The 27,618-nt window shown below is 38.2% G+C and overlaps 1 protein-coding gene across 1 annotated transcript in view; it reads left to right on the plus strand.

Annotated features, from left to right (window-relative positions):
* The window catches only part of LOC127429331 (leucine--tRNA ligase, cytoplasmic-like), a 44,738-nt gene that overhangs the window by 8,686 nt on the left and 8,434 nt on the right, over window positions 1-27,618 (plus strand). The window contains exons 11-27 of the mRNA XM_051678297.1: window positions 2,741-2,828; window positions 3,273-3,349; window positions 3,517-3,570; window positions 3,951-4,091; window positions 4,706-4,783; window positions 5,016-5,101; window positions 6,641-6,706; window positions 6,819-6,901; window positions 7,242-7,380; window positions 13,045-13,257; window positions 16,898-16,955; window positions 17,379-17,442; window positions 20,259-20,442; window positions 20,563-20,653; window positions 21,732-21,872; window positions 23,191-23,331; window positions 27,465-27,575. Of these exons, the coding sequence (XP_051534257.1) occupies window positions 2,741-2,828; window positions 3,273-3,349; window positions 3,517-3,570; window positions 3,951-4,091; window positions 4,706-4,783; window positions 5,016-5,101; window positions 6,641-6,706; window positions 6,819-6,901; window positions 7,242-7,380; window positions 13,045-13,257; window positions 16,898-16,955; window positions 17,379-17,442; window positions 20,259-20,442; window positions 20,563-20,653; window positions 21,732-21,872; window positions 23,191-23,331; window positions 27,465-27,575 (1,815 nt within the window). The remainder of the gene's footprint in view (window positions 1-2,740; window positions 2,829-3,272; window positions 3,350-3,516; window positions 3,571-3,950; window positions 4,092-4,705; window positions 4,784-5,015; window positions 5,102-6,640; window positions 6,707-6,818; window positions 6,902-7,241; window positions 7,381-13,044; window positions 13,258-16,897; window positions 16,956-17,378; window positions 17,443-20,258; window positions 20,443-20,562; window positions 20,654-21,731; window positions 21,873-23,190; window positions 23,332-27,464; window positions 27,576-27,618) is intronic.

Genomic DNA, 27,618 nt, shown 5'->3' on the forward strand with positions numbered 1-27,618 from the left:
CAGTGGCCGTGGCCAGTAGTGTGTTATGTTTATGTTTAAATGTAAAAGTCCCTGGGTATGTAAATAGTCATATGTGGTGCCATTTAAAAGCTTAGAATCAGAAACTTTCACAGAACGCCATCATCTTTGCATTTTATGTTACATAAAATATATTAAATAAAAGCTCTCGTTCTCAGCAATGCGACTGTTATTTTGTTGTCATAACACCACAGTTCAAATGATTATCAAAAGAATCACAAAGTCAAATATGATCTCTCTAAGACAACAAAAACAAACGTATCATGTATTCTCCGATCACTTATTGCTTATGTCTCAAAATATGCAGTCCAGCAGAAAAAGTAATCTGCAAAATATGTTAATAATATGTTATATATTATTATGTGTCCTAAATTATTATATGTCTAATGATAAAATGATATCAATTATTTTATATATTATCATCACAAACCTGAGGATCTCAGCTTTCCAACAGAACACAGATTGAGCATCTAGTCCACTCAGAGGCCGAGATTTTTGACAAACAGTGTGAAATGTGTGTGGGATCACAAAATAGACTGAATGCTTATGGACGAGCACATGGCGAGTGCTCAGCTACATTAGAGCACCACCTGCATTTCAGATCTGTATATTGTGATGGAAGGTGATGGAGGAAGATTTATTTTTCTTAGTACTTGCTGCCATCTAGTGGAATGAAATAAGTATTTTTGCAGCAAACAGAGCCTGAACCACATGCTTACAAAGACATAGAAGAACATGCATAAAAAAAAATCTGTTTTTCTAAGATGTTAAACATAAGGTATATTTATGACTTATTGGAATCTTTTTTATTATTGTTATTATTTGGGGGTATTTGTGTAAAATTAGATATTTTGCAATTAGTCCAATGTTTGTGTGCAAGGTAAAGTTTCAAATTTGCGTATGAAAAATTGCAGGCGGAAGCCAAAATACAGTGCATCCGGAAAGTATTCACAGCACTTCACTTTTTCCACATTTTGTTATGTTACAGCCTTATTCCAAAATGGATTAAATTCATTATTTTCCTCAAAATTCTACAAGCAATACCCCATAATGACAACATGAAAGAAGTTTGTTTGAAATATTTGCAAATGTATTAAAAATAAAAAACGAATAAAATCACATGTACATAAGTTTTCACAGCCTTTGCCATGACACTCAAAATTGAGCTCAGGTGCATCCTGTTTCCACTGATCATCCTTGAGATGTTTCTACAACTTGATTGGAGTCCACCTGTGGTAAATTCAGTTGATTAGACATGATTTGGAAAGGCACACACCTGTCTATATAAGGTCCCACAGTTAACAGTGCATGTCAGAGCACAAACCAAGCCATGAAGTCCAAGGAATTGTCTGTAGACCTCCGAGACAGGATTGTATCGAGGCACAGATCTGGGGAAGGGTACAGAAAAATTCTGCAGCATTGAAGTTCCCAATGAGCACAGTGGCCTCCATCATCCGTAAATGGAATAAGTTTGGAACCACCAGGACTCTTCCTAGAGCTGACCGCCTGGCCAAACTGAGTGATCGTGGGAGAAGGGCCTTAGTCAGGGAGGTGACCAAGAACCCAATGGTCACTCTGACAGAGATCCAGCTTTTCTCTGTGGAGAGAGGAGAACCTTCCAGAAGAACAACCATCTCTGCAGCATTCCACCAATCAGGCCTGTATGGTAGAGTGGCCAGACGGAAGCCACTCCTCAGTAAAAGGCACATGACAGCCTGCCTGGAGTTTGCCAAAAGGCACCTGAAGGACTCTCAGGCCATGAGAAACAAAGTTTGAACTCTTTGGCCTGAATAGCAAGCGTCATGTCTGGAGGAAACCAGGCACCGCTCATCACCTGGCCAATACCATCCCTACAGTGAAGCATAGTGGTGGCAGCATCATGCTGTGGGGATGTTTTTCAGCGGCAGGAACTGGGAGACTAGTCAGGATCGAGGGAAAGATGAATGCAGCAATGTACAGAGACATCCTTGATGAAAACCTGCTCCAGAGCACTCTGGACCTCAGACTGGGGCGAAGGTTCATCTTCCAACAGGACAACGACCCTAAGCACACAGCCAAGATAACAAAGGAGTGGCTCCGGGACAACTCTGTGAATGTCCTTGAGTGGCCCAGCCAGAGCCCAGACTTGAACCCGATTGAACATCTCTGGAGAGATCTGAAAATGGTTGTGCACTGACGCTCCCCATCCAACCTGATGGAGCTTGAGAGGTCCTACAAAGAAGAATGGGAGAAACTGCCCAAAAATATGTGTGCCAAGCTTGTAGCATCATACTCAAAAAGACTTGAGGCTGTAATTGGTGCCAAAGGTGCTTCAACAAAGTATTGAGCAAAGGCTGTGAATACTTATGTACATGTGATTTTTTTTTTGTTTTTTTTTGTTTTTTATTTTTAATAAATTTTCAAAGATTTCAAAGAAACTTCTTTCACGTTGTCATTATGGGGTATTGTTTGTAGAATTTTGAGGAAAATAATGAATTTAATCCATTTTGGAATAAGGCTGTAACATAACATAAACTGTGGAAAAAGTGAAGCGCTGTGAATACTTTCTGGATGCACTGTATGCAGCAGAGTTTAAGAAGTTAATTAATCATAAGTTAATACTCATAAATATTCTCGTTAAAGCTCTGCGGATAAAAAATATGAAATCCAAAATAAAAATGAGAAACAATATAAGTAAAATAAGACGTTTTTGTTTCTCTCTCTCTCTCTCTCACCATTCCAGGACATCCTCGGCTGTGCGTTGAACGCCCCCCTCACATCATACAAAACCATCTACGCCCTGCCAATGCTCACCATTAAAGAAGACAAAGGTACCTGACACTGCCCTATAATATCATCTCATCACATTACCCTGCATAGACAAGACGCATCTCTTAACGGGCCCACGGGACAGTTTCTACGTTTGTAATGGCCAAAGTGAAAGCGGCGTTTGAAATGGAATATGGAAATGACTCATGTTAATAGATGTTCCACTCAGGCAGCGGGGGCCACATTACTGAACTGCTCGTCACTGGATGTGATTCGGCAATGTGAATTACTCTGTTTCTTTTGCCTTGGGCTCCCGTTTTCACAGTGAAAAGTGCCTTCACCAAATTGAATGTCAGAAATGTTAATATCGATCGTTGTTGCTCGCCTCAGCGGAGTTCCCACGATCCTGAAGTGCATGTGTTGGAACGTTGTTCTCTGAGAAATGTGCTGTTTCAAGTGCATTAACTCATTATGTAAGATTGCTGAAATCTAATTTGTCATTACAGGCACTGGAGTTGTCACCAGCGTGCCATCAGACGCGCCTGACGATATCGCTGCTCTCAGGGACATAAAAAAAAAACAGGTGTTGTATTTATTTTACGGCAGTTCATTTTTTTTCTTGTGGATTCAATTTTGTTTGTATTTTTTTTCATCAGCGAACTAGATTTCCAGAGAGATAACTGTATATCAGAGGATGAAGGTACCTTATACAAAAAGTCTTAATCTAGTCTGGGAAATGTGTTGTTTTAGGCTTTAAGAGAGAAGTATGGAATTCAAGATTATATGGTGCTGCCCTTTGAGCCGGTAAGAAGCTTTTCTGAACTCAAACACTTCTTTAACGAATCAATAATATAAAAATGTTTATTTGAGCAGCGTTCATTTTTTTTTTTTTTTATCATAATTTTTATCTTCTGATGAAAATGTCTTTTAAATTTAGTCAATATTTTGTCATGTCATATACAGTATCTTATTCAATTTGACTAATTTGACTAAAATGGCATGTAGTTTTAGTCGACAAAAATAACAAAAGTTACAAAAGGCTATCGGCCAGGGACCTTTGATAAGTTCTGCCCCAACTTTGTGTTTTAATTGGAAATAAAACTGCACCCATCAAGCCATTTCATTGGGTCTTTTAAGTCATCTCTCAGATGCTGTACATCTAAGGTGGTTCTGTTTTGTTCCAGGTGCCCATCATTGAAATTCCAGAATATGGGAACCTGTCAGCTCCTCGGGTTTGTGACGAGCTTAAGATCCAAAGCCAGAACGACAGAGAGAAACTGGCCGAGGCCAAGGAGAAGGTCTACCTCAAGGGCTTTTACGAAGGGGTGAGACCATCTGAACACCAACGTTCCTCAAATTCACCATTATATCTCCTTATATTGCTCTAAAGCGGATTGCATTTGGGACACTTAATGAAATATGCTCATTTTAAGCCAAACGAACACTACGAGACTAAAGTTTGTCACCCTAAGGACTATGTACAGTACATTACACAACTGATCGCAGACTATCTGCGTCAATTACGTGACTGTTGTCCTTACCGAATGTAGTTACGATCTCAAAATTCGTACATATCTGGACATCTGACCTGCGACTAAACATTCGTATCCGATTCTACTCGTATTTAAGACATTAAAATCCACTGAAACAGAATTTTCATTTAAATCTGTGCATGTATAACAACGTTCCTGTGGAGATACGAGATATCGAGCAGTTGTGAAAGATCAAGTACACATTGGCAGCGAGGAGACATTTCAAACATGAAAAGAGAGTGTAATTATTGTAAACGCAGTCAAAAAAATAAAAATGTTACAAATATGGATACTGATATGGTCAAAAGATTGAAGCTGTGAATTAAGACTTGCAGTGTAAATGACCGTTTACTATTAACTAGATATGCACATCTGATCAAGATTTGTTTTGATTTTGTTTTTGCTAGATCATGTTGGTTGAGGATTTCAAGGGGCAGAAGGTTCAGGATGTGAAGAAACCCATTCAGAAGATGATGGTGGAAAAAGTTGGTGGATTTTTTTTTTTTTTTTTTTCAGATCTCTTAGACTATGATCTGCCCTGTGACTGATGAGTTTGACTCAAATATACTCGGATTCAGAGAAAACTGAGTGAGACCATATTTGGCTGAACAGTCAGTTCAGTTTCAGTGTTGGAGTAGTTGATGTGTTTTGGCTTTGTACGGCAGTCTGTTTAAGATTGTAAATGTGTCTAACCCCAGTTTGTTGTGGTCTCCTTAGGGTGAAGCTCTGATCTACATGGAGCCAGAGAAGCATGTGTTGTCTCGCTCTGCAGACGAGTGTGTGGTGGCGCTGTGTGATCAATGGTTAGTGCAGAATTAACATGGTGCGTTCCATGAAATGGGTTAAAAAATAGGGCTTGAAACTCTTACAAATGTAGTTAAAAGTGAAAAGAATATGCTAAACCTTCAAATAAAATTCATGAAATAAAAAAAAAAAAAAATGCCAGACTGGGCAACAGGGTTACAGATTTAGCCTAAATTAAGCTAGGTAGGTGCTTGCTAGTTGGGGACCAAATGTTTGTTTGTTGTTATTGATAAATGCATTTCCCATAAATTAAAGAGAGACATTTGATCATTGTTCTTAAATAACTTTGGTAACAGGATTGAATGATTGAGAGTACAGTTAACACTGCAATGTACATTTTTTATTTCCCACCAAGGAACATCCAAATGATGTAACTTTCTGGGTGTTATAATTGTAAATGTTGAATTGTATTAATGGGGGAAAAATCATGCAAAAGACATTTGATGTGTTTTAAACGAGCTACTTTTCATGCTATGTGAATTTTAAGTTCGATAATAGTTTATCTAAAGCTTTGTTCACACATCATGACATCTTGCCACAGAGCTGGACTCACAAGAGAACATAAATGACAGTGGCATTACAGTAGTTACACATTTATGCAGATACTGTGTTTCATTCCCTACTTCACTATTCACTATGTAGTGAATGTTACACAGTTCACTAAATAACACAGTTACAGAAAACATTGCACACTGCACATTGCTATGGTGTTTTTTTTTACACATTGCAGTCTGAATGGTAGAAAAAAAACTACTTGAAGTTTTTTTTTTTTTTTTTTTTTTTTCCCTTTTTCTCCCAATTTGGAATGCCCAATTCCCAATGTGCTTTTAAGTCCTCGTGGTCGCGTAGTGATTCGCCTCAATCCGGGTGGCGGAGGACGAATCCCAGTTGCCTCCGTGTCTGAGGCCGTCAACCCACACATCTTATCACATGGCTTGTTGAGCGCATTGCCACCGAGACATAGCGCGTGTGGAGGCTTCATGCCATACACCACGGCAACCACGCTCAACTCACCACGCGCCCCACCGAGAACGAACCACATTATAGCGACCACGAGGAGGTTACCCCATGTGACTCTACCCTCCCTAGCAACCGGGCCAGTTTGGTTGCTTAGGAGACCTGGCTGGAGTCACTCAGCACGCCCTGGGATTTGAACTAGCGAACTCCAGGGGTGGTAGCCAGCGTATTTTACCACTGAGCTACCAAGGCCCCTCGAAAAAAAACAGTTTTTATTTGGTTGTAAAGCCACATATGCCAGTCTAACGTGTGTAAAAGTTTTCACTCCAAAGAACAGCTCTGGCTTTATTGCTTTTAAAAAAAATAAAATAAATGTGTACCCTATTTGTGGAAGGTGACTCTTATACTCTTCTCAAAATAAATGATAGCATCCAAGATTAGTGACCTACTGTCCTGTAGTATACTTCCTGTTCAATTAACTCACATCTTGTCCTTATTATTCTGTGGGGTTTGTCACTTGTCTTGTGCTGTCCCTAATCAATTTAACTTGTCAGACAGTGACTAGAGCTTCTATCTCACAGGTATCTGGATTACGGCAATGAGGAATGGAAAAAACAAGCCATGGGCGTCCTGGAGGATCTAGAGACGTAAATTTATCTCACTCACACTGTGGCAGAGGGGCGTCAGTCAAAGGCATGAACATTTTGTAAGAGAGCATGTGTGAATGTGAGAATGTTCATTGTATGCATTGCGCTTCAGGTTCTGCGATGAAACCAGGAAGAACTTTGAGGCAACTTTGAATTGGCTTCAGGAACATGCCTGCTCCAGAACATATGGGCTTGGTAAGATCAGAGCAATCTGTGAATCAGAGCAATTTTTGTTAACACGCTTTACCTGTGTCCTACTAGATTTTTCATTTTGGAGTAAATTGCTGCGTAATCATGCTTGGTATAGACAGAAGTTTTTGCACAACTTTTTGAATGCACCTTTGTGTAAAGCCTGTATTAATCAAAGGCATTAGGTGAGGACAAGGACCATCTTTATTTCTGTTTAATATTCTGTTGTTATTCTCCTCTCCTCCCTTGCCCCCAAACCACTCAGCGATACCATCAGCAATTTTCTTGTTGTTCCTTAGAGAGAACCTTTGATTTTGGACTTCTTTTATGTGTTTGGGTCCCATAGGAACCCGGTTGCCATGGGATGAGCAATGGCTCATTGAGTCCCTGTCGGACTCCACAATTTACATGGCCTTCTACACTGTAGCACATCTTCTGCAGGGAGGAACCCTCAATGGACAGGGACCCTCACCACTGGGAATCAGGTATTATTTGTGCTTTGGATCGACTCCTCCAGAAAGGCTAGAAAATGTAAAAACAGGAAACCATATAAAGGATAAAAGGAAATAGGGAATAAGAAATAAAAAATAAGAAAATCAGTCTAACATTTTGCATTTCATAAATCTATTGCAAGTTCACCTGAAAATTAACTTGCACTCATAGTTACATTTTCTTTCACCCCTTTCTTCTGTGGACCAATTTTTGTGTGAGCTATCCCTTTAAAGAATCTTGTAAAAATAATTAATTTTTTTTCTAAGAATACGAATATGTACAATTTAGTTTTAGGGGTGTAAAAAAATATCGTATTGTTTTGTATCGTACGATACAATGCTCTCCATTCAATATAATATGTATCGTATGATACATAAATAAATACCTAAGTGTGATTAAAACCAAGCAATGCAACATTGAGAGCTGTGAAACCGTCTCCTCCCTGGAGAGGCAACGCTGAGCGCTCACATGAAAACAGAGCAAATATTCTACATCGGCGAGCTGGCAAACGGCAAGTAGATTGTAGTGTTACAGCTTTTCGAATTTGCCAAACAATGGTGTCATGTCCTGGTGCTACAGTACATCAAATATGTCATTTTATTTACGCCGCCATCATCGCCCAAATCGGTGGATTTGTGAGGCAGAAACTGCAGCAGCAAGTTGCAATTAACAGTCACCCTTTCCCAGCTGACACTGAGCATGATCACATGCACAGCAAGGCGCTCATAACTATCAAAAACCAGCGTATTTTAAAAAAAAAAGAACAATGTAAATTAACAATTAGCAGGGGACAGGAAGTGCAAGTTGTACTGGCAGCAAATTGACGGCTTTTCAAAGGCACGATTAATTATATTAAAAAGAGATTATTAAAGATAAAGATAAAAAATAAAAAATGTATGCAGTTAAACATGCCTCCTGACTGTACGTACATTCCTTGATAAGGAATTTTCCAATCAACAGAGCTACGGATGTTAATGATTAATAAATAATCGATTAATCGTTTTTGAAAATTTGATCGATTAAGCTTATCGCTCATCGAATTATCAATTTCAGAAAAAATGTGTTCAGTAATCATGCTAACAGACAGTCTATACAGTCATCCGCCACTAGAGGGCGCACTGCCGCTTGTGAGTTGCATGTCAAGTCTTTTCCGCAACACAGAAAATAACCACACAGACGCACATCCATCACTTTTTCTCTAGTAAAGATGAAGCGAGCTCAATGTAATCAGTGTTGGGGCATTTTACCGTATTAGTGTGTTAAAGTACAACATGACAACAAGCACTGTTGATCTACCAGTCTCCTTGTTTTATCCCAACCTACAGTTACGTCAGTGATCGCCGGGGAAGTACAAAGGTACATTTACCTCACTATCACCAGAGAAGTGGTATGCTATGCACTCAGGGTTCCCATGGTCATGGAAAACCTGGAAATATCAGGGAATTCTAAAATTGTGATTTCCAGGCCTGGAAAAGTCATGGAAATTAATAAAATCTTCAAAATCATGGATTTTTTAAAAATGTATTATGCTCTGTCCTAAAATATTTAATCAAGGTGATACGTTGCACTGGATTGAAAATGCACGGTGAAGTGTTTAAAATATATCATGTTATTTAGAATTCCTGACAGTAAGGACTGCCTGATGCCCCGCACATTCCGCAGTTCACAATCACAGTGCACGAAATTCCCAATTTTTCCACTTTAATATGTTGTTGAAAATTAGCAATCCACACATTGGAACACGTGAAATCAATAGTTAATTTCTATAAGACTGTAAATCCATCTTTGTCCGTGCATTTCTCTCACATCTCTCCATGCAGCGGAGACTTTGTTTAACGTACACGTGCACTCGAACGGGACAGAGCGCAATTAATGTTCCCACAGTAAAAAAAAAAAAAAAAAAGCGCAGTTTCTCTCATTATTTCACGTTTAGAGATGAAGCCAGAATAATACCTAATAAACTTTGTTAAACCCCGATTATACATGTGGCTGGAAATCTGAGCTGCTCCAGTATCCAAAATACAAGTAGGCCCATACATTTAGGTAATGTTTTTCAAAATGTAAACATTAATTCAATGGCGTTTGATATGAACAGAAGCAAAATCACTGTGGTTATTATTATTTTTAGAGCTGTTCAGCTGCAGGGTGAAGATGACTATTTTAAAACAGTCTACTTCATTTCTTTCTCATAACACCTGTTACACTTCTAGTTTCTGGATTGTACAGATATTTTCTTTCTGTGCTTTGTGTATCAGTCAGTGTTGGTCTTGTTTGGGATTTAGTAGCAAGGTCTCCTCTTTCAGGGAATCATGTTTATAAAATTCAGCCAATAATCAAATCTTTAACTCAGTGACTAAATCTTTGATCCTGATTGTGAAAACTACACAGAGCTTTAAAGTTGACAGAATGACTAAACGGGTGACGGAAGACTCATCCTCTGCTCCACAGAACTCTTCACTTAAAAACATACGTAAATGGCTGGACGGCTGAGGTTAATATGATTAATTTATATCTGTAAACACTGATATGGGGTTACATAAGGTAGAAAAAATATCTTGCTAATTATAAATGTGATACAATTTTGGGGGAAATTGTCTTAAAAACGTAATATTTATTACAAAGAAATTAGCTTCAGACACATTTTTTAAAGCCATGATGGTAAAAACTAGAGGTCGACCGATAACTAAGTTGGGCAGTACCTGCTGATAACTGATTAATCAACCGATAGTTTTTTAAAATTGATACTGAATGAAAAAATAACACTCAAAGTAAAATAGTGCTGAACTTTATTACAAAAATAAACAGTACTAACTGAACCATGAAAATGTATTGTACTTTTTTAAATGAAATAAATATATAAATATTAATATAAATAAACTAATATTCGAATTTTAAAGTCAGCTGATTTTTAAATTGACGTTGTTTCCTTAGTTCACAAGAGGGCGCAGTAAATACATAAACCATACAGCACCGTTATATTATTGCATAGAACATTCCTATCCTGGCTGTAAAAAAATGAGAAATTCGTTTCAACTAAAGTTTTAGTCGGTCCATATTCTCAAATGTTACGTCAAAAGTAAAATGAGTGGGGAAAACGCTTCAATAGACAGTTCACAATGTGCTACACTTGCACTGATTCCTACTAATCCAGACTCAAGCTTCATAATAACAGTGAAATACCATATTGTTTTTTTTATTCGGTACAGTTGTATGTAGAGTAGCAATATTCACAGATAGCAGTGGTATTCGGCTGAACTCGGTGGTGAAGTGGCTCAGACTATGAGCCCAGGCCAGGGGCTGTTCAATCAGACGGAACACAACAGACTGGAACCGAACGCGAGGATCTCGAGACACACATTTCCAAGTTGAACATCTTTCCTGACAAATCTTTTAAACAACTCATTGCTTAATCTGAGAAACACTTATAAGAGAACAAGACGCAACAGCCAAAGACCTCCACCAACTGTAAGAGGCTGTTCACACCGAATGCTTTTGCAACCATCCATTTGTTTTTCTGTGTAAATGCGCGCTAGAGGAACATCTTTGTTTTCCTTTGTTTTTGTTTATTCAGCGTCTCGTGCAGGAGCACTGTTTTTTAGATGATGTATCTAATTAAAAAGATTTTTAAAAGCATATTGAGACACCTGTTTTCTGTTAAACTGTATTTGTTGCGGTGTGTCTTGCCTTTTTTAGCACAAGAATGTGATTTGATCTGAATTCATCGTATTACAGTGAGGATAATTTTTTTTTTAAATAGAAATCAGATGCGTTTCTGATTTGTTTATACGTTTCTCTCGGCTGCATGAAGATATTAATTTGCTTTCTCATGTCACTAGCTTTAAATATGCAACTTAGCTGGCTAACGAATGCATAAACTTGACCAGCTGGATATAAACTAATGCTAATAGATGGTAACAATCGTGACATTTAAACATTTGGGTAGGACTTGCGTGTATTTTTGTCACATTGTTCTAACCGCTTGAGGTTAGCTTTAATGTTAGCATCCCCTCAGCCTTGTCAGCAAACATACTGCTGTTCTCTACTAATGCAGCATCTAGTCAACAAATTATTTACTTTATAATGATACGACAACGTGTACTGTATATATACACCTTTTTGTTGTTGATGTTTTAAATCTGCATCTGAAGTGTTCCGTTCCATGCAGAGTGTAGTCTCACGTGTCAAAACAAACTCCACAAGGCATCAGTGAAGTGATAGTTTTTATTTCACCTCTAGAGGCCGCTCTCATACTGTATAATGACAGTGGACCCTTCCCAGCCATTCCAGCACCGGACGCAACAGGAAAAACTATCGGTGTGGATTTTTGCCGATAACTGATAGTTCCAGAAATCTGTTATCGGTGACGATTAATCGGCAAAACCGATATATCGGGCGACCTCTAGTAAATACAGCTATTTGTCATTTTTGTGTTGGGGCCAGCAAACATTTTGGCAGGGTAAGTGAAAATCTGAACCACTGGTCCAATCGGGCCAGTAGAAAAAAATCCTTAGTGTTGAGCCCTGCCTGACCATTTAGAGACAATGATGTGCGCTAATCCCCGCCCATTTTAGGATTCACACAATATGTTTGTGATGGATTAAATTTTAAATTAAATGTTTTAAGTTGAACTTTTGTAAAACAATGTTGTGGTTTTGTTTTTTACAAATTTGCAATTGTGATTTTGGTGCAATTTTCAAGATGAAAGGCTAAATGTTTGGGCATGGAAATTAGTTTTCAAGTCATGGAAAAGTCATGGAAAAATCTTGGAAATTCATTGGTTGAAAAGAGTGGGAACCCTCTGTAATGTGTTTACGCAGCGTCCTATGATTGGACTTATTTTGTTTTTATATGTAATTAAGTCAAAAGGTCTGAAATTTCCCATGTTCCACAATGTGGAAGTTTTAATGAACTGAAATATGTATCTTGTATTCAAGTTATTATTAGCAGTAATTCATTAACAGTGATTAGACAATTCACAAATTCAACATAGCCTAAATGTATTAAAATACACTGAACTAATATTTTAAGAGGAAAATGCCAATACTTGCATTTCTTAAGTGTATTAATGTAAATTCTATTTAAAAACAAGTCTACATGCACATATTATTTGGAGTTCTCCACGTGTGTTTTGTGGTATTAACGTTAATGATTAATTGATTCTTAATTTCCACGACAAATGATTATGAAAATGTAAGAAAATTGACGGTTTTTGCGAGTCGTTGTCAGCAGGGGGCAGTTGACGCAACTCCAGCTGTACAGGTAACGCGCAGTTGTAAAGGCAACAAACCAAAAGCTTTTCTAAGACAGCTGCATGCCCCACAACAGAATGCAGGGTTCTCAAAATGCTTTTTTAATAGTTTTAAACTACATTTCATGGCACGATACACTGAAAACCTGTGAAATGTGACACAACCATCTTGAGTAGCTTCAAAAGTGTCCCTCTGATGCATATGTACTTAGAACAACAAAATTAATGCAAATTAATTGGCATATCATGAAATGAATTGACAGCCCAATTGTGTTGAATTGACAGTAAAATCCCAATAGTGTTGATTAAGAATCAGATTGACATGGAAAATGAATGCTTAATGACCATCTGAATATACTCGCACACAAAATATAAAATGATACCAAAAACACTGTCTTCCTCCCTATAGACCTGAGCAGATGACAAGGGAAGTGTGGGATTACATCTTCTTCAAAACAGCACCTTTCCCAAAGACGAACATCCCAAAGGAGCACCTGCTGAGGCTCAGGAGGGAGTTTGAGTTCTGGTACCCGGTAGATGTGAGAGTGTCAGGAAAAGACTTAGTGCCAAACCATCTCTCATATTACCTCTACAGTCATGTAGCCATGTGGCCAAATGACAGGTACAATACACTTTACTAATGATAATCTGCAGATTATAGACTTAAAAAAAATAAAATAACCCCTGATTTTTTTTTTTTTTTACAGATTCACATACACTATATTGCCAAAAGTATTCGCTCATCTGCCTTTAGATGCATATGAACTTAAGTGACATCCCATTCTTAATCCATAGGGTTTAATATGACGTCGGCCCACCCTTTGCAGCTATAACAGCTTCAACTCTTCTGGGAAGGCTATCCAAAAGGTTTAGGAGTGTGTTTATGGGAATTTTTGACCATTCTTCCAGAAGCGCATTTGTGAGGTTAGACACTGATGTTGGACGAGAAGGCTTGGCTCGCAGTCTTCGCTCTAATTCATCCCAAAGGTGCTCTATCGAGTTGAGGTCAGGACTCTGTGCAGGCCAGTCAAGTTCTTCCACACCAAACTTGCTCATCCATGTCTTTATGGACCTTGCTTTGTGCACTGGTGCGCAGTCATGTTGGAACAGGAAGGGGCCATCCCCAAACCGTTCCCACAAAGTTGGGAGCATGGAATTGTCCAAAATCTCTTGGTATGCTGAAGCATTCAGAGTTCCTTTCACTGGAACTAAGGGGCCAAGCCCAGCTCCTGAAAAACAACCCCACACCATAATCCCCCCTACACCAAACTTCACAGTTGGCACAATGCAGACAGACAAGTACCGTTCTCCTGGCAACCGCCAAACCCAGACTCGTCCATCAGATTGCCAGATGGAGAAGCGTGATTCGTCACTCCAGAGAACGCGTCTCCACTGCTCTAGAGTCCAGTGGCGGCGTGCTTTACACCACTGCATCCGACGCTTTGCATTGCACTTGGTGATGTATGGCTTGGATGCAGCTGCTCGGCCATGGAAACCCATTCCATGAAGCTCTCTACGCACTGTTCTTGAGCTAATCTGAAGGCCACATGAACTTTGGAGGTCTGTAGCGATTGACTCTGCAGAAAGTTGGCGACCTCTGCGCACTATGCGCCTCAGCATCCGCTGACCCCGCTCTGTCATTTTACGAGTTGCTGTCATTCCCAATCGCTTCCACTTTGTTATAATACCACTGACAGTTGACTGTGGAATATTTAGTAGCGAGGAAATTTCACGACTGGACTTGCTGCACAGGTGGCATCCTATCACAGTACCACGCTGGAATTCACTGAGCTCCTGAGAGCGGCCCATTCTTTCACAAATGTTTGTAGAAGCAGTCTGCATACCTAGGTGCTTCATTTTATACACCTGTGGCCATGGAAGTGATTGGAACACCTGAATTCAATTATTTGGATGGGTGAGCGAATACTTTTGGCAATATAGTGTATGTAGAGGAAATATAATGGATTATATATTTCTTGTGTATCTGAACTTAACATTTTCTTCCCCTAATTACATATCATATAATTCATACTCACAATCATTAGTGCTGAATTTAAAGGTGAAGTGTGTAATTTTTTTGGATTGTAAAATAATTTCTTCTATCCCAGCTTACATCCCCAATTCTGAAAAAGCTGAGACACAATGAGAAATGCTAATAAAACCAAAAAGGAGTGATTTGTAAATTATATTCACCCTTTGCTATATTGAAAGCACTACATCTACACATTATATGATGTTTTACATTTTTTTTTGATGTACAGTAATTTCAAATCAGATGATTGCAACACGCTCCAAAAAAGTTGGGACAGTCAAGTGTTTACCACTGTGAAACATCACCATTTCTTCTAAAAACACTTAAGCATTTGGGCCCTGAAGACACAAGTTTAAGTTTAGAAAGTGGAATTTTCCCCATTCAAAAATGTATGGGGTCTTCATTGCCGTATGGTGCGCTTCATAGTGCGCCACGCATTCTCAATTGGAGACAGGTCAGGACTGCAGGCAGGCCAGTCTAGCACCCACACTCTCTGCTTACACAGCCATGCACTTGTAATCAGGGCAGTATGTGGTTTGAAGTTGGGAAATGCAGGAACACCCCTGGAAAAGATGGTGCTGGATGGCAGTATATGTTGCTCCAAAATTTGTACATATGTGTCTGAATTAAAGGTGCCCTCACAGATGTGCGAGTTACCCATGCCATGGGCACTAACACACCCCTGGCCCATACAGACACTGGCTTAACAGCTGATAACAGCTTAGATGGTCCTTTTTCTCTTTGGCCCAGAGAACATGTCGGCTGTGTTTTTATTTTCAAAAAACACGGTTCCACTGTTCTACTTTCCATCTAAGATGAGACCGAGCCCAGAGAAGTCGGCAGTGCTTCTGGACAGTGTTGATGTATGGCTTCTCCTTTACATAGTAAAGTCTTAACTTGCATCTGTGGATGCAGCGGTGTGTGGTGTTGACTAACAAAGGTTTACTAAAGTAATTCCAAGCCCATGTTCATGATATCCATCACAGATGAATGATATTTTTTAAGACAGTGATGTCTGAGGGATCAGAGATAATGCACATTCAGAAGTGGTTTTCGATTCCTCAAATCTTAAAAAAAAAATATATATATATATATATTGTGCACAAAATTCTTCAAATTTGTCTTTGGGGAACATTGTTCTTAAAGTGCTGGATTATTTGCTGAAGCATCTGTTGGCAAATTGACAAGTCTCAAATGATCCTTGCTCTTGAAAGACTAGGCTGTTTTTGGAGTCTCCTTATATATTGTGACACCATTGCCTCATCTGTTTAACATCTCCTGTTTCACATTGCCTTATTTCAACTCGTCAAATTGTTATTAGTCTTAATTTGCCCCTGTCTCAACTTTTTTGGAGTGTGTTGCAATCATCTGATTTGAAATTACTGTACATTTTCAAAAAACAATGAAATTCACAAGGAAAAAAACATCATATAATGTGTAGTTGTAGTGCTTTCAATATAGCAAAGGGTGAATATAATTTACAATCACTCCTTTTTGTTTTTATTAGCATTTTTCATACTGTCCCAAGTTTTTTGGAATAGGGGTTGTAATATATGCAGAGACAACTATAAAGTATCCATTATCAGACAAGTACAAACTTTAGGTTGATTTCCCCCGAAAAGTTTAAACACTGTTACTCTATATAACAGGTAAAGCTGGGCAAGGAGGCGGCGGGAACTGGCTGAACCATAAATGTAACTTTTTTTTTTTTTTTTTTTTAATGACAAGCTCAACTTAAAACAACATAAAACAAACAAACACACACACAGCGGCCACGTGTGTCTTTCTCTCTCTCTCGAACTGGTGTCTCCGGCTCCCCTTTATCTCGCTCTCCCGCTGATCAGTTGACTCAGCGCAGGCTGTGCACCATCACTGCCCGGCCATGCCCTCCTCCTCATCACACTCCATCTGTGGCGCTACCAAAACATTCTTCTCTTTGTTTGAGCATCCTGGCCAGCTGGATATAGCGACATTGGCTCAACCAATGGGACTATCTTTTTTTTTTCTTTCTTTTTTTTTCTTTTTGACCAATGGTGGACGGAGGGAGTACATGGAAAACCTAAGTCATTATTTTTGCAGTTCTGTTTTTTAGCTGCTAGGTTGCAAAAATTATATACTACTTCTTTAACTACAGAGAAAAGCACTGGTGAATGCTACTTAAATCCCACATATTTTCAAGTTTAGCACTTTAAAATTGTATTTTATTGTTGTTTTTTATTTCCCATGATAGTGGTAAATGGCCAAAAGCAGTACGAGCCAATGGTCATCTTCTGCTAAACTCTGAAAAGGTGACTTGATATTCCTCTTATTTTCTTGCCTGGACAAAAGTTTGTTTTCAAGACATATAGTGACTTTTCTCTGACCCTTGCATTGTCTGTCTGTTTAAGATCTGTCTTGGTATAATGTGTATGTGCTTGTTTCATTATACTTGGGGAAGATAGAGCCACATTTCTGAAAATTCTAGTCTAGTCAGACCTCTTTAAACTGTTTTGTGAGGATGGACTTCGCTAGAGAAAAAAGGTGTATACAGTATATGCGTAAAATGATCTCCATGTTAATTGAAAATGCCAAAAGTTAACAGTAAGGTCAGTAATAATGATCAGCTTTATTTAAGGATTATTGAAGTTAATGGGAGGTCCTCATAAGTATAGTTGCGTGTTGTGTGGTTGGTCCTCTTCATCCATATAATAAGTTGTGTTTGTATCCACCAGATGTCCAAATCCACTGGTAACTTCCTCACTTTAAGTCAAGCCATTGCCAAGTTTTCAGCAGATGGTGAGTCACACATAAACACTCACTCATTTGAGGAACAAACCTGTTAAAAATGATCAGACTCCTCAGCACAGCGGTCAGATTTACTATGTGCCAGCATCAGAAATGCATTTCATTCTACGTTTAATTAAAGGATTTATGTAGATCTTCACATGTGAGCTGTGTGTAATCATTTGTTTGTCTTGCTCATTTATATTAAATGAGAAACTTGAATGACTTTGTAATTCCACAATGCATTTGAGGTTACAAAAAGAAAAATATTGTCTTTTAAAAATCATCATTGTCATAAACTTGTTTAGGAGAAATACAATTCAACTAGGGTTGTCACAATACCAACATTTCAGTAATTGATACCAATGCCATTGAAATTTCATGATGTTCTGTACCATTTTGATACCCCCCATACAACAATATGCTATTGAGCACACTCCTTTATTTAAAAAAAATTACAATATAATTATTAACAAATTAAATGAAAACTGGCATTTTTTCTTTGAGTAAACTTTGTTTAATCTAAATAGCGTTGGTATCTAATAGCAGTATTAATAAGTAAAGTAAACATTCAAAACATTAGAAAAAAACAATACAAACATAAGCAGATAAAGCAAAATCAAAACATATCAATAATCAGTGCTAATCAATAAAGGATAACATTAGGAGTTTTTGTCTAAACCAGTAAGTACACATTAGCGTCTACATAACTGGCAAAGTTTAAAAATCTTGTTTAGGGCAGTGTTCGTTTGACAGGGGAGTGGGTAATGCTTCACTGCTCTATAGGAAATGTTTCTGACCCTGTTTGCACCTGTATTTAGCACTGACCACTTGTGATCGGATCGTTCAAAACTAGTGCTGACAGTTGATTAAAATATTTAATCACGATTAATCGCTTGATTTCTCATTGTTAATCGTAATTAAATGCAGATTTTGAAAGAGCTGAAATTTAGTGCTGGCCACTTGTGATCGGATCACTCAAAATTAATGCTGTCAGTTGATTAAAATATTAAATCTTGATTAATCGTTTGATTTCTCATTGTTAATCATGATTAAACGCAGATTTTGAAAGTGCTGAAATTATTTAGCACTGACCACTTGTGATCGGATCGTTCAAAACTAGTGCTGACAGTTGATTCAAATATTTAATCACGATTAATCGCTTGATTTCTAATTGTTAATCGTAATTAAATGCAGATTTTGAAAGAGCTGAAATTTAGTGCTGGCCACTTGTGATCGGATCACTCAAAATTAATGCTGTCAGTTGATTAAAATATTAAATCTCGATTAATCGTTTGATTTCTCATTGTTAATCATGATTAAACACAGATTTTGAAAGTGCTTAAATTTAGTGCTGACTACTTGTGATCGGATCACTCAAAACTAGTTCTGCCAGTTGATTAAAATATTAAATCTTGATTAATCGTTTGATTTCTCATTGTTAATCATGATTAAACACAGATTTTGAAAGTGCTGAAATTATTTAGTGTTGACTACTTGTGATCGGATCGTTCAAAACTAGTGCTGTCAGTTGATTAAAATATTTAATCGCTTGATTTCTCATTGTTAATCGTAATTATTCACAGATTTTGAAAGTGCTGAAATTATTTAGCACTAACCACTTGTGATCAGATTACTCAGAACTAGTGCTGTCAGTTGATTAAAATATTAAATTGCGATTAAATGCAGATTTTGATAGTGCTGAAATTATTTAGCACTGACCACTTGTGATCAGATCACACATAACTAGTTCTGTCAGTTGATTAAAATATTTAATCGTGATTAAACGCAGATTTTGAAAGTGCTGAAATTATTTAGCACCGACCACTTATGATCAGATCACTTAAAACTAGTGCTGTCAGTTGATGAAAATATTAAATTGTAATTAAATGCATGATTTCTCATTGTCAGTCGCGATTTAAACAGATTTTGGAAGTGCTGAAATTATTTAGCGCTGACAACTTGCGATTGAATCACTCAACTAGTGCTGTCGGTTGTTTATTATATTTAATCGCAATTTATCACATGATTTCCATCGATAATCATGATTAATTTTCCAAACAAAGTATTCCACAGTATAAAGACAGAAATGCACTAAAATAGCACAAATTCAAGTAACAGTATACGTTTTCCAAAAACTAAGTGGGAGGATGACTAATAGTCCCCGTAATTTGCTAATTGATTGAAATGGGCATTAAATCTCTTAAACCCTCATCCTCCACAATATTAATTGTGGCTATCTACTTTGTTAACAGCAATCATGAAGCTACATTTACATGATTCGCACTGCTTTGAACTTCACATGAATAGCTTTTGCAATCGTCTTATTTTGCTTTTAGGGCTGGCACTGCACATGTAAAAATACTTCATCTGAATTGTCCAGTATGACGGAAGGGCAGCGCGATGCAGGTCGTGTGAATCTGTCTATCACAAGTCCCATCTGAGTTTGTTTTTGTAAAAAAAAAAAAAATATATATATATATATATATATATATATATATATATATATATATATATATGATTAAGTAGTCCTTTCTCAATCAGTTGATCATTGACACGGAATCGCTGTCGTGTGTGTGTTTGTGGTGTGTGCGTAAGTGTAATGACCCCTGACAAGTTGCAAAGGTTCTGCCCTATTCCAACCAGTGTTCATCACTCACACGGAGCTGAATAAAACCACATAATCTAATGTCATCTTGGTAAATGCGTTAATCATGATAAACATTTTAAATTAGCATGTTAATGACATGACAGCTTTACTCAAAACGCATCTTAGTACCATGTGTAAACGGGGCCTATGTCTATTTGTTTATCTGTCTGTGTCTTAGGTATGCGGTTGGCCCTGGCTGACGCAGGGGACACAGTAGAGGATGCTAATTTTGTTGAAGCCATGGCAGATGCTGGAATCCTGCGTCTCTATACGTGGGTGGAGTGGGTAAAAGAGATGATCGCCAATCAGAACAACCTAAGGACCGGACCAGCAGACACATTTAATGACCGAGTCTTTATTAGGTAACGATTATGATATAGAATAGTTTAAGCCATTTGTAGGTTGCTTTATGATTGTCCCGTTAAATCATGATTTGAATCTGGAAAATCTAATGTCTTTCCTGCCTGAATTTCTGTCTGCAGTGAAATAAACTCCAGCATCATTAAAACAGAGCAGCACTATGAGAGGATGATGTATAAAGAGGCTTTGAAGAGCGGATTCTTTGAGTTCCAGGTAACACATGCACAATTACATACACCTGCCTTCACCGAAAAACACCAGTTTGATTTTTGATGAGTGGCAGCAGATGGCTAGCATCTGTTGTGCTGAGTAAACTTTGTGAGTGTTGGAAACTTGCAGAGTAATTACATTTGCACCTGTTATATTTATTGAATAGAGCAATGAAATGGCAGTAAAAGAGACTGCATGCAGAGGTTGCGCTACAAAAAATCATTATCCTTCTTCCATCACTTTGACGGACTGAGTTGTACATTTTGCTTCATGCTCTGATTTTGTCTTGATATTCCCAGTTTGGTTTCTCTTGCTTTTCTCTCTCATGTCTGTTTTCAACAGGGCACTTTAACTTTTGTTTTCTACCCTTTTCTTCTCTTCTTTGCCTATTAGCATCCTTTACTGTGGGAATGTTTTTAAAGTAGGCAGAAGCTGTAAACCAAATACTTTTTATTTGACAAAATGTCAGAAAGCATGTGGAATTGTCCGGCAATGTTTTTAAAATTCTAATTCTAAAACAAAATGTGTTAGCACAAACTCTGACTGCATGTAATTGCAATGTAAATATCATTCCATAATAGTTGGGTTTCCATCCACATAATGGTACGCAAATATTTGGGATATCGCACAAAACTTGCCACATTCGGAAAGATGCAAATAAAATTTCAAAAATCTGCCTTTAAAAAAACATACGATCGCTTGAGGTCGATTTAAAAAAATTTAATAAAATAATTATTCAGTAAGAGGACATATACTATGATGGAAACACATTTACAGAATAAATTCTTAGATGTGAGAGAGCCACAGTGGATTCAACTTCCATTTCTTTCTTTTTTTTTGTGCCAATTTCCCCAGAAGTGACGACTTTGTTTTCCTGAACACAAGGGATAGAAATGCTGCTTTATTCACAAATTCTTTTAGCAATTTTTCTGATTTTTCCCATTAGTTAATTTGGCAACTTGGACAGAAGCCTGACTAACATTTATCAAAAACATCTGTGGTTGTTTAAATGCTGCCAGGCTATACTTGCCTTCTGCCCTACATTTTTATCAACTTGAACATGATTTTTTTTTCTTTATAGGCTGCTAAGGATAAGTACAGGGAGTTGGCCATTGAGGGCATGCACCGAGATCTTGTGTTTCAGTTTATTGAGAACCAAACACTACTGCTGGCTCCCATCTGCCCACACCTGTGTGAACACACCTGGTCCCTGCTGGGGAAGGTGAGACCCCCTCTACACTGAAGGACAGGTGTCCTCTGAGGAATAGTCCACTTTTAAACCATAACATTTCACAGACAGTTAGTCTGTTGAGGAGCTACAGTGAATGTCAGCGACTTTTATTTAAATATATTTGCGATCATTTGGTGTTATTGGGAGGAATAGTGACCTCTTCTGATGTAAGGGCATCATATTGGCCCTTTTTTAGACAAATTAAACGATTTTCTACTTGTTTTTTCTTTATTCTGTCATTAAAGTTATGTGACCCACTTAATATTAGGTGTCTTGAACTAACATTACTAACATTAAAATACATTCATAACAATGTACTTCTCATAAGATTTACATTTACTGCTACTAAGGTAGAGGTACAGGAAGGTTTAGGGTTAGGGGTAAGGTTAACTGTGTAACTACAGATGTAATTAAATGCAGCTAGTTTGAATGTGAGTAAATGCAACAACACGTATACCGATCAGCCACAACATTAAAACCACCTGCCTAATATTGTGTAGGTCCCCCTCGTGCCACCAAAACAGCGTCAACCCGCATCTCAGAATAGTATTCTGAGATGATATTCTTCTCACCACAATTGTACAGAGCGGTTATCTGAGTTACCGTAGACTTTGTCAATTCGAACCAGTCTGGCCATTCTCTGTTGACCTCTCTCATCAACAAGGCGTTTCCGTCCACAGAACTGAAGCTCACTGGATGTTTTTGGCACCATTCAGAGTAAATTCTAGAGACTGTTGTGCATGAAAATCCCAGGAGATCAACAGTTACAGAAATACTCAAACCAGCCCATCTGGCACCAACAATCAGCACAACAGTCTCTAGAATTTACTCCGAATGGTGCCAAAAAAAAAAAAACATCCAGTGAGCGGCAGTTCTGTGGACAGAAACGCCTTGTTGATTTTAATGTTGTGGCTGATCGATGTATGCACACAATAAGTACATTGTATAAAATGCTCAAATACATAGTAGTTACAGACACCTAATATAAAGTGTGTCCAAGTTATGTCCTAAAATTAGATTGTAGTTTTTCGAGTAGTTTGCTGAAAATTGGGCAATAGATTCCAAAAAAACATTTTCTTAATCGGTATCTTTTTTTTTAAAATTATGAAAAAAAAAATTATGACAGCATTTTCATTTTTGGGTGAACTATTCCTTTAAAACAAGATAGATTTAGAGAAGAAGCAGTATTATACAAGATATTAAGTGTGGTTTTCAGAGATTGTAATATTTATATATTAAATTTAGTGAAGTTTATGCTTAAAACTCGGCCGTTTTGGGTAACATTCTCAGACTGTTTATCTTCATACAGAGCAGTTCTCTGATGAAGGCCAGCTGGCCTATAGCCGGTGCAGTGGACGAGGTCTTGATACGATCCTCACAATATCTGATGGACACGGCCCATGACCTCCGTCTTCGCCTGAAAGCTTACATGCAGCCAGCCAAGAGCAAGGTATGAACTATTCACAACTATGTATCAGAAATAATACGTAAGTTACAATACAATATGTATTTCAATATTTATCTTCAACTTCGGGCACTGTGGACTTCTAGAAAGTCTTTTTCTAGAAAGTATTGAAGTTTTTTCAAAGTCGAAATAAATTGAATTTGTCTACTAACAATGTCCAACAGTGAATGTATATGCATCACAAAATTTGTCTTTTTTTTTTTTTTTTTTTTTCATGTCATGAAAATTCCCACCACAGTGTCATTTCCTGCACAACTTAAATTCTGGGTCGTGTTTAAGAGAATTCTGTGCTGGAAATGACATTTTTAATGATTTTGAAATTAAATGTACGACTTCTTTGTTTTGCCAAAGCTCAGTTTCATTGCTAACATTTTATGTATCCTAAATACGTAAAAAAAAATTGGGCTGTGGGACAGCTGTCATTTTTAAAAAAATTGATAAAAATAATTTACACAGTAAATATTGAAATGGTTTGTTTAATTCACTCTGTTTAGTTTATCATAGTTTTAAACATGTAGTAATTTGTATATTTACAATTAATTTTCATAGTATAATATTGAAAGTGTTTATCAGGGACAAGGCTAAAACAATAAAAATCTATACATTAAAGGCATTTGAAAAGTATCAAATCTAAATGATGAAGGCCTGATAAAAAGTTTCCAAGTCAGTTTTAATGTGGTTTTCATATAAAAAAAGAAAAAAATTACACAGACCTGTTACCCACTTAATTTAGCTCAGAAAATACCTAAATGTTGAATGAATGCTTGGACGGCTTGGTTAATAGTTAATTACACGTGCCCAGAAATATATTTTTGTAAATTAATTTAGTAGCTTAATTTACTAAAGTCATTTTAAGGCCTCTATTCCCTCAACATTAGGTGCAGCCACACAAAGAGAATTCACATGAGCAGTCAGATGAGTTAAAGTGACAGCTGTCATGTAGAATGAGTTCAGTGCCGTCCAAACCTCCCCTGACAGAAGCGTGATGCATTATCCCTCAATTTTTACAGGGGCCTCTCTCTCTAAAGTCTGTATCTACCTATGCCGGCTCTTGCGTAACCTTTGCGAGCAGGGAGGCTTTTCTCAGTCCTGTTTCTATGAGCATGTGGTAATGGACGTCGCTTTGAATGGGGAGTTGCTGTGGTGATGTGCTTTAGTGGGTTTTAAGCCATGAAGTAAAAATAAACTGGTGTGACTATATAATAGAAAACAGGTTGAAATAAGTATCGCCAAATCTAAGATTATATTTATAGATTTTTAAGTAGGTTAAAGAAAACAAATATTTTATAAACTCTGGAAATGCCATTTACACACATACTGTACATTACCAATCAAACATTTTGGACACACCTACTCATTCTCTCATTCTTTATTAATACTATTGTCAACATTTTTGAAATTATGCTTATGATTAATTACGCTTAATAGGCTTACTTTTTTTAATGTAACACATGACTAGAATTCTTGTTACATTGTGGCGCCACGGATGGCCGCCTCAGTATGGAGCACTCCAGTTCATTTAGTGTTTTTGTTTGCTTGTCCTATGTTTAGTAATTTATTTCAGATCAGTTTTACCAGAGACGAACTGCTGAATATTCAGCAGCACACGCCAGACAATCTTTTACCGATTTTTGATTATTCAGACTTTTTGCTGGACATTTTAGTCGGAGGAGCAGCTGTGCTGTACAAGCGCATTAAGACGCAAACGTGGGAATCGAGCCAGCATGCTGGTTAAGCTCCGACAGCGTGGCTTTCGAACCGTGCTGCCAAGCATCCATCTAGAGATTCTCTGCTCTCTTCTTAACAAAACAGACAAATTACTTTTCACCTGAAAAAATAAGGACTTTGCAAATTGTGCTTCACGGAGACCTGGCTTAGTGAAGCCATTCCGGACAGCGCATTACATCTACCGGGCTTCCAGCTGTTCAGAGCATATCACACCGCGGAGTTAACGGGGAAAACGAGAGGCGGTGGAACGTGTTTTCACATCAATGAATGTTGGTGTACAGATGTAACAATGCTGAAGAAGGTGTGCTGTCCTAATTTAGAGGTGCTCTTCATAAACTGTAAGCCTTTCTGCTTGCCGCGGGAGTTTTCCTCGTGTATTCTTGTGTGTGTTTATATTCCTCCTCAAGCGAGTGTGAGCACAGCGCTGCAACAGCTGGCTGATCAGATCACAGAGATGGAACAACAATACCCGGACTCACTTATTATTTTTCTTGGTTTTTAACAAGGCAAACCGATACAAAATGTGACATCAAACCCTGCAGATAGCTGATTGGTCAGAGAAAATTGTCACTACCAGCGTCATTGCTATAAGCTAGATGGCAGGTTAGCTTACCCTCATGCATCGTCTTTGAGCTAACACAGTGATGTCCTCATCTGTGCTTTGGTGTATGATTTCCCAAACTCTCCTGTTTTTTTTTAGTGGTATTTTGTCTAGCTGCCGTCAGCCTCTTTTGAAACAAAGTTTGTCGTCTTGCTGTGAAAAACAGCCACATGCCGAGAATCAAGAACACCATTCCTTCGATATCCTCCATTGCTCCTTTGTGTGTTTGTATTACGTTTAAGATGATGTCACGGCAGTAGAGGCGGCGCAAATATGACGATCAGCCTATAATCCCACCCACGTTGAGGCTGCACTAAACTGCAGTGGAAAAGCAAGCTCAGAAAAGTAAAGTGAGCAGAGTCGAGTCGAACTGTAACGTGCAGTGGAAAAGTGCCATAAAAGAAGCTGTTCTGAAAAGCTGAAAAAAGTTTTCAGCTAACGACCCTGCATCAGTGTGGAGAGGCCAGAAAGACTTTACCAACTATAAGAAATCATCCCCCAACATTGTAGGGAATCAACAATTGGCTGACGACTTAAATGTGTTTTACTGTAGATTTGAAAAGCCCAGTCTCACACCACACCTGCTCTGACCTTCACAGCACACAAACATTTACACCTCCTGCAACCCCCCTCCTCATCTCTACTGCTACTCTATCTGCACTTGAGATCTGTGAAGAGGATGTGTGCGGGATCCTCTGGTAACAGAAGACATGAGAAGCACAGGTCCCAGACAATGTTTCACCAACTTGTCTAAAATTCTGTGCTGACCAGCTGGCCCCCATCTTCACACAGATCTTCAACAGATCACTGGAGCAGTGTGAAGTCCCCTGCTGCTTCAAACGCTCCACAATCATCCTGTCCCAAAGAAACACAAGATCAAAGGACTTGATGACTACAGACTTTACTCCTGCTCACCATTCTGAACAGCACTGTGGCAGCAATGGAGTCATTTCAGGTTCCTGGGCACTACCATCTCACAGGACCTGAAGTGGGAGACGCACATAGACTCAATTTTGAAAAAGGCCCAGCAGAGGTTGTACTTCCTTCGCCAGCTGAGGAAGTTCAACCTGCCACAGGCGCTGCTAATACAGTTCTACTCAGCAGTCATTGAGTCTGTCCTTTGCACTTCTATAACTGTCTGGTTTGGTTCAGCTACTAAGTCAGATATCAGAAGACTACAAAGGATAGTTCGGACTGCTGAGAGGATTATTGGCGCTCCCCTACCCACACTGCTAGAACTGTACACATCCAGATTGACGAAAAGGGCTGGTAAAATCACTCTTGACCTCATTCACCCAGCACACTTCCTTTTCGAACTGTTGCCCTCTGGCCGGCGCTACAGAGCACTGAGCACCAGAACAGCCAGGCACAGGAATGTTTTTGTCCCTCAGGCCATCCACCTCATGAACACTTTCCTTTTGTCAATACAACCATGTGCAATATTCAATCCATCCGTTCCTACTTGTATCCATATTTCATTTATATTCTTTAACATATCCTACCTCTTCTTCAGTACATCACCTGCACATAACTGTCTATCTGTGTATAAAATATTCGAACAACATTATTGCTCTATTGTATATTTCTCTTTTTTTCATCTGTTATATCTTATTTTTTTATTTTAATGTCACTATATGTTTAAATGTATATGTTTGTATGTATGTGTATACAGTTGCATTTGCACTGGAAGCTTCTGTCACCATGACAAATTCCTTGTGTGTGTGTAAGCATACTTGGCAATAAAGCTCATTCTGATTCTGATTTTTGTTTTATCCATTATCATTCACAGAAAGGGGACAACAAGCCTCCAGCCAAGCCCACACACTGCACCATCTATGTAGCAAAGACCTATCCACCCTGGCAGCACAACGCCCTCTCTCTGCTGGGCAAACATTACAAGGTACTTGTCTTTGTCTCAAAAAGTGCAAATCAATGTGATCGTA

Source organism: Myxocyprinus asiaticus, chromosome 38 (genome assembly GCF_019703515.2).
Source record: "Myxocyprinus asiaticus isolate MX2 ecotype Aquarium Trade chromosome 38, UBuf_Myxa_2, whole genome shotgun sequence".
Lineage (NCBI taxonomy): Eukaryota > Metazoa > Chordata > Actinopteri > Cypriniformes > Catostomidae > Myxocyprinus > Myxocyprinus asiaticus.